The sequence below is a fragment of the Pelodiscus sinensis genome, chromosome 27, assembly GCF_049634645.1.
Source record: "Pelodiscus sinensis isolate JC-2024 chromosome 27, ASM4963464v1, whole genome shotgun sequence".
In the NCBI taxonomy this organism is placed as follows: domain Eukaryota; kingdom Metazoa; phylum Chordata; order Testudines; family Trionychidae; genus Pelodiscus; species Pelodiscus sinensis.
The window spans coordinates 9,765,687-9,785,669 of record NC_134737.1 but is presented as its reverse complement, the minus strand read 5'-3'; the positions used below and the strand labels follow the sequence as shown (position 1 = coordinate 9,785,669).

General features: G+C 48.8%; 2 protein-coding genes across 5 annotated transcripts in view; both read right to left on the bottom strand.

Annotated features, from left to right (window-relative positions):
* TFEB (transcription factor EB) overlaps positions 1–2,023 on the bottom strand; it is a 91,846-nt gene extending 89,823 nt beyond the window's left edge. Inside the window, exon 1 of one of the 4 annotated variants that reach the window (XM_075910345.1) lies at positions 1,885–2,023. The gene's annotated coding sequence lies outside the window, so the exon portion shown is untranslated. Of the gene's footprint in view, positions 1–1,702; positions 1,861–1,884 lie in introns of those variants that run through there. The other 3 variants (XM_075910347.1, XM_075910342.1, XM_075910343.1) reach the window with 3 other exon arrangements.
* Positions 2,024–6,179: 4,156 nt separating this feature from the next.
* On the bottom strand, positions 6,180–16,746 carry LOC102463493 (gastricsin-like). Its single transcript, XM_006130412.4, has 9 exons — positions 16,445–16,746; positions 15,830–15,980; positions 14,645–14,762; positions 13,977–14,095; positions 12,704–12,903; positions 11,111–11,233; positions 10,351–10,498; positions 9,616–9,714; positions 6,180–6,480 (listed from the first exon to the last, which is right to left on the bottom strand). Exons 1-9 carry the CDS (start codon positions 16,570–16,572, stop codon positions 6,328–6,330), a joined length of 1,239 nt encoding a protein of 412 aa, XP_006130474.2. The 5' UTR covers positions 16,573–16,746; the 3' UTR covers positions 6,180–6,327.
* Positions 16,747–19,983: the final 3,237 nt, after the last annotated feature.

Genomic DNA, 19,983 nt, shown 5'->3' with positions numbered 1-19,983 from the left:
GACTGCTAAGCGTGCAAGACTGGAAGCCAGTCATCCCTGCATTTTACCCCCAGACACGAACACAATGAATTGCTTATTGAGTGACCCGCGTCCATGGGCCCAACACCCAGCTGATCTGTACTTTGTGGAGTCATTTACATTCAGTGCATCGCAGATGTAAAAACCACACCGAATCAGAAAGGCAGCATTTTACATCCACACGTCCTGGCATAAATGGTAAGAGGCAGAGCAACTGCAAATAGAGTCCGTGCCTTAGTTTCCCCATCAATAAAATGGGAATTAACACCACTTGGAGCCAATGGGATTCAGTACAAGCAAAGGGGGCTCACACTAATGGATCCCAAAGCAGGACTGGAGCTTTCTATTTCAGAAGGGGCTGGTGAATACTAGTTAGTTAAGGTTTGCAAAATGTTGTGAAAACATGTGAAAGCTGCACACAGGTTAACACTGAAAATGTATCTTCCCTTGTATCCAGGAAGTGCTGGCAGCTACCACAATCTGAACAACACCGCTGCTATTCCAGTACTGTTAAGTTTTGTTGTTGTTGTTGTTTGTTTGTTTGTTTGTTAAGTAGCTCTAATACAGCTCCTTCCCCTGCATCTGATTGTTTTTGTATATTACAGAGTCTAAGCCTGAGACTCGATTTGCACAGACACCACTCAACTCCTAGATACAACTGCAGGATCAGGGCCTCGGATTATAAACACATCACATAGCATGCAGCACCAAACATAAAACCCAGACCAACATTTGTAGAGTCCTTTAAAAGCAAAAAGCCCTCTTGCATCCATACTGTGCCCACTGCCAACCGAACTGGATGAGCACTAAGCATCTACACATTACTCCATCTAAACATCTCACCGCAATGGCACACCAACCACCCAGGGAGTTTGCCACCCAAGGGTTCCCAAACACTTGTCCATCTCAGTAACAGCAGCAAACGCCTTCCTGCAGGACTTGACCTGCTGTTTGCCAAGCCAGGGGAAGGCCTTGCCAAACTTGATTTCATTTTTAAAGAAAACCCTGACCAGTTATTTCCAGAAGGTGAAGGGAGCAAGGACACAACTCCGCTGCTTGGAGTGGAACAGCCCTGCCTAACGCTCACACAAGCTCTGGCTTCTCTCATCGTAACAAGTTACATAAGAGCCCGGAGACTGGCTTTTAATCTGCTTTCTGCGCTGTTGAGAAGGCACGGATCCCGCACAGGCGCGCACTCCGGCTTTCCCACTTCCCTCGGCCATGGGGTCTGCGGGGCAAAGGGGCATCTCCCGCCTCCGCTTTGCGGCGCTCAGCTCCGAGCCCCTAGATGCTGGTCCCGGGTCCGGCTTCCCACTCGCCCCCCCACGCCCACGCGTGCCGGCCCCTCCCCCGTGCTGGTCCCGGGTCCGGCGTGTGCCTCCCACGCGCCTTCCACCCACGCGTGTCTGCCCCTCCCCCCTGTTGGTCCGGCGTGTGCCTCCCACGCGCCCCCCTCCCACGCGTGTCTGCCCCTCCCCCCTGTTGGTCCGGCGTGTGCCTCCCACGCGTGTCTGCCCCCCCAGTACCGGGTCCAGCCTCCCCCTGAGCGGCTACAGACGCATCCCCCGGCTCCCCGCTGCACGGAGCCCCCCTGCCCGCTGGCCGGTGCCGGGCCCGCTCCTGGCCCCGCTCCGCGACCCCCCCACCCCGGGCTGGGCTGCAGCCCCCCGCCCGCCGCACTCACCCTCCCGTGAAGGTCAGCGCCTGCCGCCGCCGCCTGGGCCGCGCTCGCTCCCGGCCCCGCGTCCGGCTGCTGCTCCGCCCCCCCCCGCTCCCGGGGCGCTGCAGCCCGCCCGGCCCCCGCCGCGCGCCTCGACCCCCGGGACCCCGGCCGGGCAGCGCTCCCCCCCGCCCGCTGTCAGTCACCTTCTCGCCAGCCTCCGCGCGGCGCCCGACAGGGGGCAGCACGCCGGCTCCGCGCGCTGCATGCCGGGGCTCGTAGTTCCCGGCGCCGCGGGGCATGCCGGGGCTTGTCGTTCCGCGCAAGCGCCCAGCCGGGAGGGAGCGTGTCTCCCGAGGCAGGATGGGGGTTTCCGCGTCCCACAGCCGCCCAGCTCCCACTGCATGCTGGGACTTGTAGTTTTGTGCTTGTTCCCTTGCATTTTTTTTTCCCTCCCACCAGCACTTGTTTCTTTATTTTATTTAAAGTATTTTTACCCCGCCCAATTTTTTTAAACACAATAAATAAATGTATATAAAGTAAAATACAAGACTCCCAAGGGGGGGGGGATATAAAACCTGCTAAAACACCTCAAGAGGGGGGATAAGGACACACACACACACATTTTTACTACATTTTTTATTTTCACCTCCACAATTTTAAGAGGCGTCTTTTTGTTCAGGGTTTGTACTGCCCCAAGCACAGGGGTCGGGGACTGGATGTGAGACGGGGGCTCCTGCATGCTACTGCAACACGAAATAAAATATGAATCATGAATCGTAGTCCATGGAGATGAGACGAAGAGGGAAATGCTTCTGAGACATTTCTTCACGCTGGGTTCTGGACTACACTACAGACCTGTTTTGGTATAACTATGAGTGACATAGTTATTCCAACCCAATTGCCATGTAGTCAGCGCTATGTCAGTGGGAGAACTTCACCTGTCGCCAGAGGTGGATTAAGATTTACTGGGGCCCCCGGAACAAAGAACAATATGGACACCCATTGGAACCACAACCAGGGAGACTGGGGGGGTTCCTGGTGCGTTTTTTAACATGGGTGCAGTAGCCTCTTGCAGGTATAGAGCTGTGGCTCTCCTTCTGAAGTTTGCAGAGGGCAAGGGGGTGTTGCCCTGCCACACATGATAAGGCTTCAGGCCACACATGATAAGTGGTGCCACCTGTGAGTGCTGCCTTGGGCATTGGAACACCGCGGTTCTGCCTGTGTAACATAATAGCTTAGTTTCCTGTGGTTTAATTTCAGCTTCTGTGATGAGGTAACTGGCTTGGTGGACATGGGAAAGTCAGTGGATGTGATATACCTTGACTTTAGCAAGGCTTTTGATACAGTCTCCCACAATATTCTTGCCAGCAAGTTAAGGGAATGTGGATTGGATAAATGGACAGTAAGATGGATAGAAAGATGGCTAGAAGGCCGGGCCCAGCGGGTAGTGATTAACGGCTCAATATCAGGATGGCGGTCGGTTTCTAGCGGAGTGCCCCAAGGTTCGGTTCTAGGACCGGTTTTGTTCACTATCTTTATTAATGACCTGGATGAGGGGATGGATTGCACCCTCAGCAAGTTTGCGGATGACACTAAGCTGGGGGGAGAGGTAGATACGCTTAAGGGCAGAGATAGGGTCCAGAGTGACTTAGACAAATTGGAGGATTGGGCCACAAGGAATCTGATGAGGTTCAACAAGGACAAGTGTAGAGTCCTGCACTTGGGACGGAAGAATCCCAAGCATAGTTACAAGCTGGGGACCAACCAATTAAGTAGTAGTTCTGCAGAAAAGGACCTGGGGGTTACAGTGGATGAGCTGGATATGAGGGTGCATTAAGAGGAGCATTGCCAGCAGATCCAGAGATGTCATTATTCCCCTTTATTCGGCTTTGGTGAGGCCACATCTGGAGTATTGTGTCCAGTTCTGGGCCCTCCACTACAAAAAGGATGTGGACGCATTGGAGAGGGTCCAGCGGAGGGCAACCAAAATGATTAGGGGGCTGGAGCATATGACTTATGAGGAGAGGCTGAGAGACTTGGGTCTGTTTACTCTGCAGAAGCGAAGAGTGAGGGGGGATTTGAGAGAAGCCTTCAACTTCCTGAAGGGAGGTTCCAAAGAGGATGGAGAGAGGCTATTCTCAGCAGTGACAGATGGCAGACCAAGGAGCAATGGTCTGAAGTTGTGCTGGGAGAGGTCCAGGTTGGATATTAGGAAAAACTATTTCACTAGGAGGGTGGTGAAGCACTGGAATGGGTTACCTAAGGAAGTAGTGGAGTCTCCATCCCTAGAGGTGTTTAAGTCTCGGCTTGACAAAGCCCTGGACGGGTTGATTTAGTTGGAATTGGTCCTGCCTAGAGCAGGGGGCTGGACTTGATGACCTTCTGAGGTCTCTTCCAGTTCTATGGTTCTATGATTCACTGGTTGGATTTAATGCAGGAGTAGGCAATTACTGACCAGCAGGCTGGATGAGGCTTGCTGCTGGCAAGCCTCCAGACACGTTATTTACTGTCTCATCCACAAGTATAGCCGCTCGTAGCTCCCATTGGCCGCAGTTCTCCTTTCCCAGCCAATGGGTGCTGTGGGAAGCAGTGTGGGCTGGGGTACCATTTGCCACAGCTCACATTGGCTGGGAAGAGTGAACCACAGCCCACAAGAGCTGCGAGTGGCTATACCTGTAGATGCTCAGGTAAATAAAGTATCTGGCAGCCTGCCAGCAGTGAACCCTGGTTTAATGTGTGGTTGTTGGGTTGTGTTAGTGGCCTAGGGTGACTGGATAGCATGTGTGAAAAACTGGGATAGGGGAGCAATGGGGTTGGGTAATAGGGCCCTATATAAGACAAAGCCATTAATATTGGGATGTCTGATTACCCTGTGGTGGCCTATGCTATATAAGTAGTCAAACTAGATGATCTGGAGGTTCCTTCCCAGCCTTCTGAGTCTATGATGATAAAATCTGGTCTATAGCTTGTGGATGGCCTGTGGAACTCCATGCCACAGGATATCATAGAGTCAAATACCAGGGGTTAGATTTTTTGTAAAGGGCAGGATATTTTTATGGCCCGTATGAATGTGTGTCATTATGCAGCTAACAGCCCATGTAATCTGATCACTGCAGGGAGCAGGAAGGAAATTCCTCCTCCCACGTGTAACCCTGGCCTAGAACAGTGTGGGAGAGTTCCCCCATCCTGTGACCCATCAGATGCTGGATTCCACAGAAAAGAGGAGACTGGGTTTCACGGACTGGTCACCTGATGCAGTTTGTGCATATGCCAGTGAAATTAAAGGAGCTTTTGTGTCATCTTGCCCCTAACTAGTTTTACGATGATAGGACCAGATTTCACTCCGCAGCTGTTTGCAGCTCTCCGTCTGCTTCCCCAAACTGGTATTGTAATCTTTGCTGTGTGGATTGCGTCTGGTCAGCCAGCCAGATTTATCAGTCTTACCACTAGGTTGAATGCAGAGTTGTTGCAACCCTGTTGGTCCCAGGATATTAGACAAGATGGGTGGGTGATATTCGCTACTCTCTCACAACAGAAGTTGGTCCAATAAAAGGTATTACCTCACCCGCCTTGTCTCTCTCACTGTTAGCTTATCTGTTAGCCGGCTAGATGGCAACAGAGCAGCATTCATATCACCATGAATGTAAGGTATCTTTTTACATCAGCTCCTACCTTCTCCACTTCTCCTATAGGACAAAGTTAAGACATGGCAACATCTAGATAGTAGATTGCGTATCAGAATCAATCCAATACCTCCAGACTTTGGGGAACTTAAACTCTGTCTCCATGCTCTGCTCCCCAGTTATTTGCGAATCTACATGAATGAGTCATGAAAACTCATCCACACCATCGAATACTTGTGCACGCTTAGTGAAATGTTCACAAACAGCTTGTGAAAATTCCTCAGCACTAGTGAAGAAAGCACGAACACCCCCACCAGCTGGTGAGCAATCAGCGAAGGCTCAGGCGGGCGAGAATGCTGTGGCAAGGCCGTTTGCAGAACGATTCTGCATCGAGGCCCCGATTCTGCTAGGTAGCTAAGCACGGGCTTGAACATGAACCTCAATAGGGCTTCAGCATGTGCTGAAATGCTTTGCTGTCAGGGGAAGAGGGAAGATCTTATAGCAGTTCTGTGGATTTTACCGCTGCCTCCACAAAGAGTTCTCTGATCCATGAGGCCCATAGATCAGTGATGGCAGAGCAAAGGGTGTTGTATGCTCCACTGGCCTCCTGATGGAAACTGACAGCAGTCTCCCTTCTTCAGACATCAGGGTGGCAAATATCTATGCTGAGGCAGGGCATGAAAGGCTTCAAGCATGAAGAGACTAAAGCTATCAACCTCCCCCAACAAACCCTTTGTGGACTGCTGGGATTGCTGTTAGCTGCCCTTGCAGGGCCATTACAAGGAAGACCCTGAGCACTGTAGCAAGACATGTTGCTCTCTCGCATGACAGACTTTGAGGCCTACATAGATTTGAACAATTTATTGCAGCAAAGGTTCATTGTTACCCATGGAAAGGCAGGAAAAAAGAGAGCCCAGAGGCAGGTTAGCCCAGAAGGATCAGTCCGCAGGCCCTGAAAGGATCAGAAGCATATGAAAAAACAAGACACGCTGCCCAGCCCCGCTCCAGTGCTGGTTAGGAGCTCTAGGCAACGGTGGCAAAACCGATCCTGTTGTTGCCCATGTCGTAGACAGAGTAGTACTGCCGGAGGAAGACGTCTCCCAGGATCCAGAGGGGCTGCCCGTTCTGGGAGGGCAAATAGGTGGGCTCCACCCCAACGGAGCAGTAGCCGTTGTTCTGTGAAACAAGAAGGTAGGACGTGATGAGTGAAGCTTAGAAGGGTAGGGACAGCATGAGCACAAGGTAGCTCTGTAGGGGAAACTGAGGAAATTGCATCCAACCGTGCAAACACCCGCCTCTGTGGGGATTGTGAGAATGCCAGAGACAGGCTGGGCCATTACACAATGGGTAAGGAGAAGAAAACAAAGGGCCGCAGCATCCCTCGGCCCACACAGCTCCCCTGCCACCCTCTTCATTGCAGGAGCCAGGTCAGAGTGGCCACCCTCATCTGTAAGATGCTTCGCAGGCTTGTTCCAGGCAGTCCTGTCTTTTATCTGTTTGTTAAATTGCTTCAGCGCCTGCAAGGGCCTAGGCCTCCTCCAAACACACAAGCAGAGATGATCTCAAATGCCTGCCATCTCTCTACACTCCGTGTGTGGAGCTCCGGCCTCCCTCCTGGCTGTTCATACAACCTGGCCACTCTTATCCAGCCTCCCATCCAGCGGTGCCCACTCTCATGATACTATCACCACTCTCTCAGTATTGGCTGGGTTTATGTAAAGCCCCCGCTGGTGGAATCTGGAGAAAGCACGAGAGTCTAAGCTTTTATTTATCAAATACATTTCTAGTTCCCATGGTGGCAAAGAAAAGCTTGAAAACAGGAAGCATTTCACAGAATCATAGAACTGGAAGGAACCTCGAAAGTCCAGTCCCCTGCCCTCACAGCAGGATCATGCACCTGACAGACGTTTATCCAGCTTGCTTTTAAATATCTCCGGTGATGGAGATTCCACAACCTCCCTAGGTCATTTATTCCACCCTGACAATTAAGAAGTTCTACCTAATGTCCAATCAAAATCTTGCTTGCTGCAATTTAAGCCCATTGCTTCTTGTCCTGTCATCAGAGGTTAAGGAGAATAATTTTTCTCCCTCCTTTTTATAACAATCTTTTAGATACTGGAAAGCTGCTATCACGTCCCCTTTCTTTTCCAGACTAAACAATCCCAATTCTTTCAATCTTTCTTCATAAATCATGTTTTCTACACCTTTAATCTTTTTTTTTTCCTCTTCTCTGGACCTTCTTATTTTCTTATATTCTCCCATTTGTCCACATCTTTCCTGAAATGTGGCACCCAGGATTGGACAAAATACTCCAGCGGAGACCCAGTCAGCACTGAGTACAGCGGAATAATTACTTCTTGTGTCTTATTTACAACACTCCTGTTAAGACATCCTAGAATGATGCTTGGTTTTTTTGTTTGCAACAGTGTCACACTGTTAACTCATCTTTAGCTTGTGGGCCACTGTGACCCCTAGATCCCTTTCTGCAGTGCTGCTTCCTAAACAGTCGATTCCCATTTTGTATGTGTGAAACGGATTGTTCCTTCCTAAGTGGAATAATTTGCATTGTCTTTATTGAAATTCATCCTATTTACCTCAGACCATTTCTCTCTAGATCATTTTGTATCATAACCCTATCCTCTAAATCACTTGCAATCCCATCCCAGCATGGTGGTGTCCGCAAAATTCACAAGTGTACTCTCTGTGCTATTATCTGCCACAAATATGTGTCTTAACAGCTCAGAAATGCAACAGCAAATAAGAAGCAAATGTACTGTTTTAAGGCTCTCCGGATTGTAAATCAATTTCATGATATTTACAGCTTAACAAATGATTTTTTTATGTTTGCAGGGAGCAATACTACCCACCCTCTCTCAATGATGGTATTTACACTTACTTGCCGCTGATTTATACAAATGTCTCATTCATATAAGTAGAGTCAGATTCACCACTGTATTCTATGCATCTGCACTAGTTTACACCAATTGAGGATCCAGTGCAAAAAAATCTATTCTGCTGTTTCACCGATTCTTTGCAGCACCAAATCTTGTAATCTGGAACTAACTGCTTGTACCTGCTCCTCATTGATTCTCTCTCTCACACCCAGTCTCTTTTGCCTCTGTCTGCTATTTTTTTTTCTCACTCTCTCATGAATTATTTGTTTAAAATGATTCTGAATGCAATTCTTGTGTGAGGAAGGCTATGCTTAACAAAGTTATGCTGCACTGCATACAGCTTATTCCACTGCTGTATTATACCGCTTCACTGTTCTGTACTGTGTTGCGTTGCTTTAGCCCAGTGATTTTCAAACTACGGGTCATGACCCAGCACTGGGGGTGGAATGTCGGGCACTGGGTCTCATTGCTGCAGGGGGATCAGGTGAGCAGGGAGGGTGCAAAGGCAGCTCCCTGCCTGTCCTGCACCACAGACTGTGCTGCACCCCTGAAGCAGCAGGCCCGGCTCCTAGGTGTAGGAGAACGCAGAGGGCTCCATGCACTACCTCTGGCTGAGTATTAATTGATCACTCCCATTGGCTGGGATGCTGCTGGCTGCTTCTGGTCTGCAGTGCAACCTGGTCTGCGGTGCCAGGAGAGGCAGAAATCTGCCTTAGCTCCCCTGCTACACTGCTGACTGGGAACCGCTCAAGGTAAGCACCTCCTGCCCCAGTCCTGACCCTCCACAACACCAGAGCCCAAAGTTCCTCCTCAGCCCCAACCCAGAACCCACACTCTAGTCACATTATGTTGGGTCGTGGACATTAACGATTTTGGTCATGAGAAAAAAAGTTTGGAAACCCGCAGTGCTAGCCCAGTGTTTCTCAACCTTTTTTTATAAAGTGCTCCTTTAAAAAAAATGGTAAGTACCCCTAGTACCTACAATTTTCAGACACGTTACATTTCTTTTCTACCGTTGCAACACATTTGTTTAAACAACTTAATCATCGCCGGGCAGGCGATGAAATTTGTGGGTGTAAAAAGTATAAAAATAATAAAACGCTGTAAAACTTAAAACCAAAAGTCAGTTTCTCCAAATTTCAGTTGTATTGACATGCCCCCCAGATGTCTCTCGAGTACCATACCACAGGTTGAGAAACAGCCTATTCTGCTGTGCGTTGTGCTGGAAGGCATAGCGTTATACTGCACGGCAATGCTTGGGATTGCTTTGCATTCTGCTATGTGGCACTGCATTGCACGGCATAGTGTATCATCAGAAACGTTTCCACCCAATCCCTCTATTGACTAAGCATCCCGGCTCTCCTCTTTGCAGAGAGATGTCAGAAGAGCTCGCCCCATGCCCTCCCCTGATACGTACGTTGAGGATGTAGGCAGAGGGAGGCAGGGGAAATGACACTCCGTTGATGGTGAAGGAGATGGTGGGCAAGCTCTGGATACTGCTGCAGTCAACCACATACTGCGGAAGAAATGGTAAGTTCACATTAGCGTCCTGCGCCAGCAAAGAGCTGGGACTCTGGGAGGGAGGCTGTCGCACTGACCGTGAGGGGGTCCTGTGCGGTGCACTGAGCATTTGCAGCAGATAGAAATTCTGATTAACAGCCTCTTTCCTCCAGGCATTGTGGGGCCCTACCCAGCCTCACTGGGCCCAGTGTGCCACGCTTCTCGATTCCTTGCATTAGCAGTGGCTCTCAACCTCTCTACCATTATCGGCCCCATAGGCTGCTCTCTGTGTGCTCTCATTCGCACAATATATATACTACCTGTATGGCCCGGAGGAGGCCACATGGTCCACAGCTGTGTGCAGATTGAATTGCAAGCAACATTCCCTCTAATTTTTTTACATCTGGTGCAGAATAAATTTTGTTATATGCACCAAGGCATGTGCACCACAAATAAAAACATGCTGCTAGCTGTGGGTGCTCTACTAATCAGCTGGGTGGCATTTCAATCTCTCCTGGGTGGCCACCCACATGCTCAGCTTACAGGTAACACAAGCAGCCTTCTGCTCCACACACACCCCGCCACCTTCCATTGAGATCCACAGGCACAGAGATACCATCAGAGACTCTCTTTGTTTATCTGCTCCACTTACCTCGCCGTATTCATTCTGCTGAGCACCTACATCCTGCAGGAAGGAGCTCATGAGCTGCTGTGGGACGGTGAGGAGGGAGGTTCCAGTGTCCACGATGGCTTGGCAGCCCTGGCTGCACCAGCCTGTTGCCTGTCCACCGATAGCAAACCTAAGGAGGAGATAAGTGCAGCAGGGCTCAGGGTGTGAAGGTGTGATGCACTATCTCTGCTGCACATCAAGGCATATGTGAGCGGCTTAATGCACTAATGGCTTAAGGATCCTTATTCAGCATTGCCTACCTGCTAGGAATCCTGCAATGTTCCCTCTAATTGGTCCCATCCATGTGTGGAATAAATTGTATTATATGCACTGCGGCATGTGCAGATGTGCACCACCAATAGAAACACAGTGCTGCTGGCTGTGGGCACTCTGCTAACGACCTGGGGAGCATCTGAATTGCTCCTGGGCAGCTGCCCAAGTACTCAACTTCCAAGGAACACTGCTCTTAGGGCAAGTTATGCCTTGTGCCATACACCCCTGCAATCCTACTGATCTGAGTGGAGGAAGTTTGAGTCAAAACAAGGACAGAATTCAGCCGTTAGAGCCAGGAGTTTTCCATGCACAGGGGGGCATCCATGTGTTTTATACTGAGGATGAAAAAAACCCCTCCTGAGCTGCCTGCCCGGGTCAGACCCAGCAATGTGGCCCCATGTGTTCCATTGCAAAGGCCCACTACAGACAATGAACGATTTAGAAATCAGGGATCAAACACTCAACTCACTCATCAATGCCGATCTGCCAGTACAGCTGTTGGGTGACGGGCGCCCAGTAGATCTGCCCTGAATAAAGGCTGCTGTCTACTCCTCCAAAAACGACCTCCCCTCCATACTGAGAGCTTGGCTGGCTGCGAACACAAAAGCAAAAGGTCAGCGACACACAGTGATCTCCAAAGGATCTACCAGCAACATTGGGATCAGAGACTTTCCGGATTTAAAAGGACAAGAACATCTCTCCCTGCCTGGAGACCAGGATTTGTCAGCATATGGAAAAACCCCTTCTCATGTGTCTGGTTTCTCAGGAAAGCACATGGGTCTGAGACAGATCCACCGTTAACACTCGGGGGTTTTGTTTCCATTTCAAGATCAATGAAATATAAACACACAAGGAAAGGCAGCATGTCCCTCTTGCTCTTGACACTAACTCACGGGCGGTGGGTGAAAGCCAGCTGGGGAAGGCAAGTCCCAGCCCCCCTCGCCCCATACCTTCCACCCAAGGCCTATCCCTGGAGCCATGCCCCATCCATCCCCAACCCAATCCTTCCTGGCCACGTGGGGCACGTCTACACAGCAGGGCAAAAGTCGACGCAACTTCAGTTATGTCAAGTGCGCAGCTGACGTCGACATAGCTCCACTCGGCTTTTGGCGCTGTCTACACAGCAGGAAGTTGAAGGAAGAGCGCTCTTCCTTCGACTTCCCTTACTCCTCGTGGAATGAGGGTTCCAGGAGTTGGGATAAGAAGTCCTCCAGTATTTCAAAATAGTGGCTTGCAGTGTAGACGCGCTCTCTGTTATTTCGGAATAACTTCAATTATTCTGAAATAACGCTGCTGTGTAGACATACCCCTGGAGGGCCGGGGCTGTTGTGCTGCAGCACTGGCCCAGCCCTCCCTGGCGACCAAGGAGCAGGACTGCTGTGCCGTGCCTCCATTCCTCCCAGATGGATGGGGAAGCCGGTCTGTCATGCCACGGTCCTAGCCTTCCCCGGCAACAGCCCCAGCCTTCAGCAGTAGGGTGTATACGCAGTTTTGGGAAGGCTGGGCCTTCCCTTGCCTACATTACTGTCTGCCCTTGCGCTACCTACATTCGTAATGCAATACAGCCAGCGATAGCAGCAGCCAGCAGAGGCATGCAGGCTAACACAACCCACCGTGGTTACATCCAGAAGTGAAAGCAAGGGAGTGCGTCCCAGTGTGCAGCTCTGGCAAGAGCTGACTGAGCTGTGCCAAAGCCAGCAGATATTGAAAGAGCTGGCAGAGACCCGGCTTGCAATTGAACAGGACCAGTAAGAAATTTAAGTTCCTTTCACCCCTGGTTACATCCAAGGGGAAGACCTCCTCATCTAACATTTCTACCGCTGATTGTGTTACCCATCAGAAGAGAAAGGAGACCAAGAGAGAGAGAAAGTGAATAGTGGAGACAGAGAGAAACAGAGGAGGAAAGAAAGATAAACAAAAGCAGAGACAAACCGGGGGGGGGATGGTGAGAAAGGTGAGAAAACATGGAGAGGCAGAGCCAGCGTGAGCTCTTTGAGGCACGGACTGCCTATTTCTTGGCACTAACATAATAATAGGGTGGATGGATGGATCGCTCTGTTACCTGCTCAGATAGAAACTGAAGATCGGCTGAGAAAGCAGGTTTTCCTGCAGCATCCCTTGCAAAGCAGTGGTAGCGCCTCCTACTGCCAGGCTAGGGTAAGCCATGCCCAGAATGCCGTCAAACTGAGCATAAAGGAAGTTGGTGCCGGGCTCATTTTCGCTCAGGCCGAACTCCTGGCTGGTGACGGAGATGTTCTCGAGCTAGAAAGCGGGTGGGAAACGTGTCACTAAGGTGTAGCCGTGCCAGGATATGAGAGAGACGAGTGGGTGAAGTGATCTTGACTGGACCAACTTCTGCCGGTGAACAAGACCAGCCTTCGAGCCACACAAGAACTTTGGGTGGCAGAAGGCTTGTCCTGTTCACCAAGAGGAGCGGATATAATACAAGATAATACCTGTCACCAATGTGGGGGGGAGTCCCTGAGTCCTGCACCCCCCCCCCCCCCCATCCACAGTCAGATGGGACTCCCAGCCAGCAGGTAGAAAGAAGGTCTATTAGTCGACCGGGACACAGCATAGAACAGACTTGTCAGCACTGAAACCGGAAGCAGTCAGAACACTCCATCTTTGGAAAGGAGGGGAGCCCAGAGCCAGAGCCCTCCCCCAGCCTCCTAAGCCATCTGAGACTGACCCACTCGCAGCTCCTGGTCCCAGGCTCCCCCTCCAGTCTTTGTCCCGCTTCCCAGGGGGTAAAGGTGTCACCTGGTTGCACACCTTCCTGGGCTCAGGTTATGGAGGCATCTGCCATTGTGTACATGCCAGAGGCTACCAAAATTCCCATCACCTGCTAGGAATTGGTACAGTGCCCAGGGAAGCTGAGGCACGCACACCGGGTTACTATAGGACAGTAGAACTCACATGCAACATCACAACATTCAAATCCCCACTTTGTCGCAACACCTTGCCCATCTTGTCTCACTAATGCAACCTGTGAAGTGTGGCAAGGTGAAGGCTTCAGAGCTGTTGTAGGGCCAAGTGGCCTCACTGCTGCCATTTAAGGGTCTCCCTGTCACCCTTTCCCTAGGGAGGGAAAGCTTCAAACCAGCACCAAGCGGCTGTGAAAGGCCTCTGGTGAGTCGCCACAATGAGTCCCGGTGCCTCTTCAGCTCTCGCTCACACCAGAATAACTTCACTGGGAGAGGGTAGGCAGACCGTAGGGATTTGGGTGCCCCCGGGGCTCTGTGTCAGTAGGTTTTTGCCCAAAAGAGCCTACGGATAGTCATCGCTAGACAGACTCGGTTGACATAGCGTTGTATCGTCGAAATAACACTTACGGTCACGGTGTCGTAGCCGAAAAACCCGCTGAGACTGCCACTGCCGTACTGCAAGGAGAAGGTCTGCCCGTTGGTTGAGTAGGTGGAGGACTGGCTGGGGTTGAATTTGGCATGGTTGCCTAGAAACAGAATGCAATTTCACCACTAGCTGTCCTAGAACCAGGCTGGCCTATTATATATGGAAGCATGCCCCCTCCCCTCCAGATTTATCCATGTAAACATGTATTCATATATCCCGTGGTGTCAGAGTTAGAGGCCGGGAGTGGGAAACCTGAGGCCTGGGTTTGAGTCCCAGCCCTGAGGGGTCAAGGTGAGAGCCCTAATTCCTGCAGTCTATTTCAGGCTCCTGCTCTCTAGTTACCCATCTGTAGATTGGAGAGAGTAACACTTCCTTACCTCCCAGGGAGTTCTGAGCCTAATTGGTACCTGGAATCATCTGGGGGGAAAAGAGTCAACAGAAAGGCCAGTTATCATGATTCCTTAGAGGAGCTATTATATAGAGATCAGACTTCCGAATCCAGTTGGCTGTGGCTATTTGGTTGATGAAAATTCTGCATGAATTCAGTTTCTCGGGACTTGAGCTATCCTGAGGAGGAGTCTTTGTGCATTAAGGGCACAAATCAACTACAAACAAATTCTTTAATGGGCATCCGGGGTGGATTACTCACTGCAGGATTGGCTCTGGCAGTACACAGATGGCACCCACAGGTTGGAGGAGCCGGTGTCGAAGAGAACCAGGAAGTTCTGCGGCGGGGTTCCAATGCTGATCTCCCCATAGTAGGCTGCCTAGAGAGGGCACATTGCAATGTGAATTTCAACAGAGGTTCTCCCCGCGAGGAGAGTGAGCCAGACAGAGCTTTGGTGTAACTCAGAGAGCTACTCCACTCTTGGGGTATGTACGGGTTAAATAACAACCTGGGGAACTGTTACCATGCTATAGGGAAGAATAGCAAAGACAACCCTATTTCTTCTGCTTGATAGACAAAGTTCTACCCTTTCCCTTCCCCCTTGTGAGGGTAGCTAAGAGTGCACCACTGCTCCAAGGACGTAACTGCTAATGAATGTCACTGTGTATAACTCCATGTTATCTTCCTTTTCTCCCATCCTTTCCCACTCACTCTGAAATACATTCATTGTCACATCTCACCCCCACCCCTCACCCCCTGTAAACTGCTGAATCAGGGAATTTGTGATGTCAGAACAGCATTCTTCAGCTAAAAAGGCTGTAAACAATAAAAAAGGATGGATATAATTATATTAATCACATGGTTATTACTATGCATTATATGGGTGTTCACATTACTAAATAAGGGGCTAAGGGGAGTAGTAATAGATAAGTGTATTTACATACTAACTTGGATAAAAGAGTATACCTGTGTTTAATTTGCTACACACTTGGACCAATCTTTTGGGGGTCTGCAATAATGAAGCCCATTTCCTCCATCTCTCTGGCTCACCTGTTCTTTTCTAACAATCAGGAATATTTCTGGTCCCTAGTGCACTCAAACCAAACAGTAATCCCCAAATCAGATCAATTTCCTGTTTCTTTAGGATAGTCAATGATGGCTGGGTGCTCATAAAGGAAAATGTGTGCTCCAGATGCACCCGTTGTGCAAAGGAATATGAAATGTAAATGAGAAGCCTGTCAAAGATCTTGCAATTTGGGGGCATCTTCTTTGGAAAACATGCCACAAGCCATGTCCATTAAAGACTGTGGTGATAGGGCTTAAGAAAGAAAGAAAGAAAGAAAGAAAGAAAGAAAGAAAGAAAGAAAGAAAGAAAGAAAGAAAGAAAGAAAGAAAGAAAGAAAGAAAGAAAGAAAGAAAGAAAGAAAGAAAGACCACACTACTCACATCCATGTACGCCATTGGTTCATAAGCAACATTGTACTGATTGAAGTGATATTTGAGGGCTGGGTCTGCTTTGTGGTTCTTCAGATATTCCACCAGGACTCCCTTCTCCTTCATTGCCTCTCGGATAGTCTTGCCTTTCTTGAGCTTCAATCTGCACAGAAGGAAGAGGCCAAGGACTTAGCAGGGAAATTGCTTGTCCGTCAAACATCTGTACATCTGGGGACCCTGAACGTGCCCCACAGGTAATGATATTGCCACCTACAAGGCTAGTTTTTATTAGCAAATTAGGGCTTGAGAAGATGCGACAATTAAAGGTTAGCTATGACCTTAGCACCCAGTATGGAACGGGATTGTTGTGTTTAGCGTCATATCAGTGGCCGGTGGTTAATTTAGTGTTAGTCCTAGGGTTGAACATGACTAGCTGGTTGTCTTCACCGAGAGTTTAACAAGAGTTTTAGTTACTGTGACTCTTTAAGGGTGAGCTCTAACACAACTGCTAGTGATAAAGCCAAGTGTGGCGTTGCTGCATACACATGCATTGCTCTAGCAATCTGCCTGACTAATGACATACTCTGACCACAATCACCACTGTAGCCTCTGAACGGAGATACTCACCTTACTACCCCTTCGGAGAGCTGGAGGCAAACCAGAGCCAGGATAAGCCACTTCATCGTGCTTCGTTTCTCCACCAACCAGCTCCTACACGTTGGGCACTGCAGCAAAAGTGATTGGAAATCCAGCATCCCAACTTTTATACCTGAGGCACTGCCCCAGTATGACCTACCTGTTTACCCTTCCATTTCCCTTATCAGTGCTCTCACCCAAGGTCAAAACTTTCTGTGTGTTTTCTTGCCTTAAGTGTGCTAAGAAAGTCCTTACAGCTCCACTGACCTTTCAGTAAAAGTGAGCATTGTCAATTACACTAGTACGAGGCCATTGGGATCTGATAAGAGGGAACAATTAGAAAGAAAATCAGGGTGATCAAGAAGTCAAAAAATCCATTTATTTTTATTCACCTCAGTCCAACGTTTCTTTCAGACCACAAAACTTCTATTAGATGATGTGTTTGTAATATTAAGCAAAATTGAGTTTATTTAGGAGACACTTCACCACAGTCTTAAATAGTTTAGTCCATGTCCATGCTTTGGGCTGAATTCTGTTCTCATTTACACCAGAGTGAGTCTGGCATAATGCTACTGAAGTCAATGGAGTTGCAGCCAGATTTACACTCTGAATCATAGCATTTAGCTCCTGCAGTTTTTAAACTGTCTAAAGGAAAAGAACGTGTTTTTTAAAGCGGTAATGTACTTTTATTGGGAAAATGCGTGTTGTGTCTGTCTTGATTTACATATAGGATAACAGCCTACTTCTGTCATTTGCTGAGGGAGTTAGTTCAAGTAGTGGTGGAGGTGTGTATTTTGGTGTTTAAGTTTCCAGAATCAAAATGCAATAGAAGAAGCATCTTTGACCTCTGCTGGCTGTGACCTTGATTTGTCTGAACAAGATGTGAAATAGGTTAGAAGCAACATGGTCCATGCTTTCCAGGACTGTATTAGTCCTCCAAGGCAATCCCATGATGCCCTATAGAGTATGCCTTCCCAAACAGGGATTCAATTTGGTTGTATTTGGGTGCATTGGGTATATTTGGGTGACCTCCTATATATGAAGGTCAGGAATAATACCTTGTCTACTGTTTTCCTGCATTGTTAATCCCATCCGGACTGTTTCAGAGGGGTAGCCGTGTTAGTCTGTAACTGGAAAAACTTAAAAAACAATGAATAGTCCTATAGCATCTTAGGGTATGTCTACACTACCACCCTAGTTCGAACTAGGGTGGTAATGTAGGCAACCGGAGTTGAAAATCAAGCCCCGGATTTGAATTTCCTGGGCTTAATTTGCATAAAGCCGGGCGCCGCCATTTTTAAATGTCCGCTAGTGCGGACTCCGTGCCGCGCGGCTACACGCGGCACGGACTAGGTAGTTCGAACTAGGCTTCCTAGTCCGAACTACCGTTACTCCTCGTTTCACATGAAACGAGAAGTAACAGTAGTTCGGACTAGGAAGCCTAGTCTGAACTACCTAGTTCGTGCCGCGTGTAGCCGCGCGGCACGGAGTCCGCACTAGCGGACATTTAAAAATGGCGGCGCCCGGCTTTATGCAAATGAAGCCCAGGAAATTCAAATCCGGGGCTTCATTTGCAACTCCGGTTGCCTACATTACCACCCTAGTTCGAACTAGGGTGGTAGTGTAGACATACCCTTAGAGACTAACAAAACATGTAGATGGTATCAGGAGCTTTCATGGGCACAACCGTCAGCAAACTCAAATACACTATCTGGATTGGTGTACTTGAGTTTGCAGGCTCTCAGCATGAAGAAGGGTTAACGTAACACATTTTAATCCACGTGAAGTTATTAAAGGCAGTTTTGGAAATTGTTCTTATCAATCCCCCGCTATTCAGCAGGAGCAGACAGATAAGATTTGCCAACATATTCACTCAAAGGAGAGTAATCAGTCACTAACTGAATAAACAGTGGCAAAGGTTCACCTCAACTTTCCAGGTATGGGTTGCTTAAGAAAAATCCAAGGTTTTTTGAAAGCTTACGAATCAGAAAATACCAGGTATGGAGTCTATAGGGTCCAACAAACCACCTCACCCTGAGCCCCAGCAAAGCCTAATTTCATCTCAGCCTCCCCCCATATTTTTTCATATCCCCTTTCATTCCCCCTTTCAATCTGCCTATCTACATGCTTAACTACTTACATGGTCAGATTTTTAAGCCAGAAGGGTTCACTACGAGCATCTAGTTTGACTTCTGCCATAACGCAAGCCATAGACTGTCTCCCAGAAATTCCTGCATGAAGTCCGTAACTTTTGTTTGAGCTATGGTATATGTCTATTAGAAAGACAGCCTGTCTTGATGAAAATTTTTGAGCATGGAGAGCTCACTACATCCCTAGATCTAGCATTAGTCTCGATGGCTGTGTCTACATTGGCACCCTTTTCCAGAAAAGGGATGCTAATGAGACACTTCGGAATTGCAAATGCTGCGGGGGATTTAAATATCCCTCGTGGCATTTGCATGAACATGGCTGCCGCTTTTTTCCGGCTCGGGGTTTTGCCGGAGAAAAGCGCCAGTCTAGACGGGATCTTGTGGAAAATAAACCCTTTTCCGGAAGATCCCTTATTCCTACTTGAAAGGAAACCCCGAGCCAGAAAAAAGCGGCAGCCATGTTCATGCAAATGCTGCGGGGGATATTTAAATCCCCCACGGCATTTGCAATTCCAAAGTGTCTCATTAGCATCCCTTTTCCGGAAAAGGGTGCCAATGTAGACACAGCCATTATGTTTATGTTAAAGAGCTGGCTTGATTCTCTTCCTCAACATGGTCTCCATCACTAGAGTACCTGAGCACTCTCCAAATATTAAAAAACACAAATGGCTTGAATTATTTTCATGGGCCTGTGACTACAGAGATTTCACCCCAAACTATGGACTATGTTGAGGATGATTCAGTAGTCTATGATCTTTGCCACAGGCTGCGTGAAGGGTCATGGAGGGCCTCCGAGACAAACATTAATCACCAGGAAGCATTAATCACTGAGGCCTGGCCAGAGCTTTGCCATAGGTGTATACGAAGGTGTTTCCTCTCTGCTGGAGTACTTCACCAAATTAGCCTACAAGCTCCTTACCACTGATGTGCCAGGTCTGACAGGGATTGTGAAGTGCCCTATAATAGAGACAGAACATGAGGACTGAAGGCCAGGCATAGAGCGATCAGTTCAGAACAAAAGCCAATTTCTCCCAAAATTTGGGTGGCCTAGAACGTTCCTCTCTACACTAGTTCCCTCGGTTCAAGTTCATTTTAGACTGAGAGCAACCATTCCGGATGAAGTTTTTCAAAAGACCTTCGGAGAACTCCTGAAGCCGTATGCATGCGTTTTTCACCTCCACGTTTTTGTGTGTGCGCACATTGCATTCAAGCATGAAAATCAAACAGTGTGGTGGATAGCACCGGGATCGGGCTGTCACACCGTAACAGCTGACATTTTTTCAGCAGCTTTCCAGCTGATAATCTCAATGCACTCTGCAAACATTAATTGAAGTCTCTTAATTCCCCCATGAGGCCAGCCAGTATCACTGGTTCACAGTA

Coding starts and splice junctions, on each gene's coding strand:
- LOC102463493 (XM_006130412.4), bottom strand. CDS start 16,572: ATGCTGGATTTCCAATCACTTTTGCTGCAGTGCCCAACGTGTAGGAGC. Junction 10,499..11,110: donor TGGCAGATCGGCATTGATGA/GTGAGTTGAGTG, acceptor TCTCCTCCTTAG/GTTTGCTATCGGTGGACAGG. Junction 6,481..9,615: donor CCTCTGCCTACATCCTCAAC/GTACGTATCAGG, acceptor CTTGTTTCACAG/AACAACGGCTACTGCTCCGT.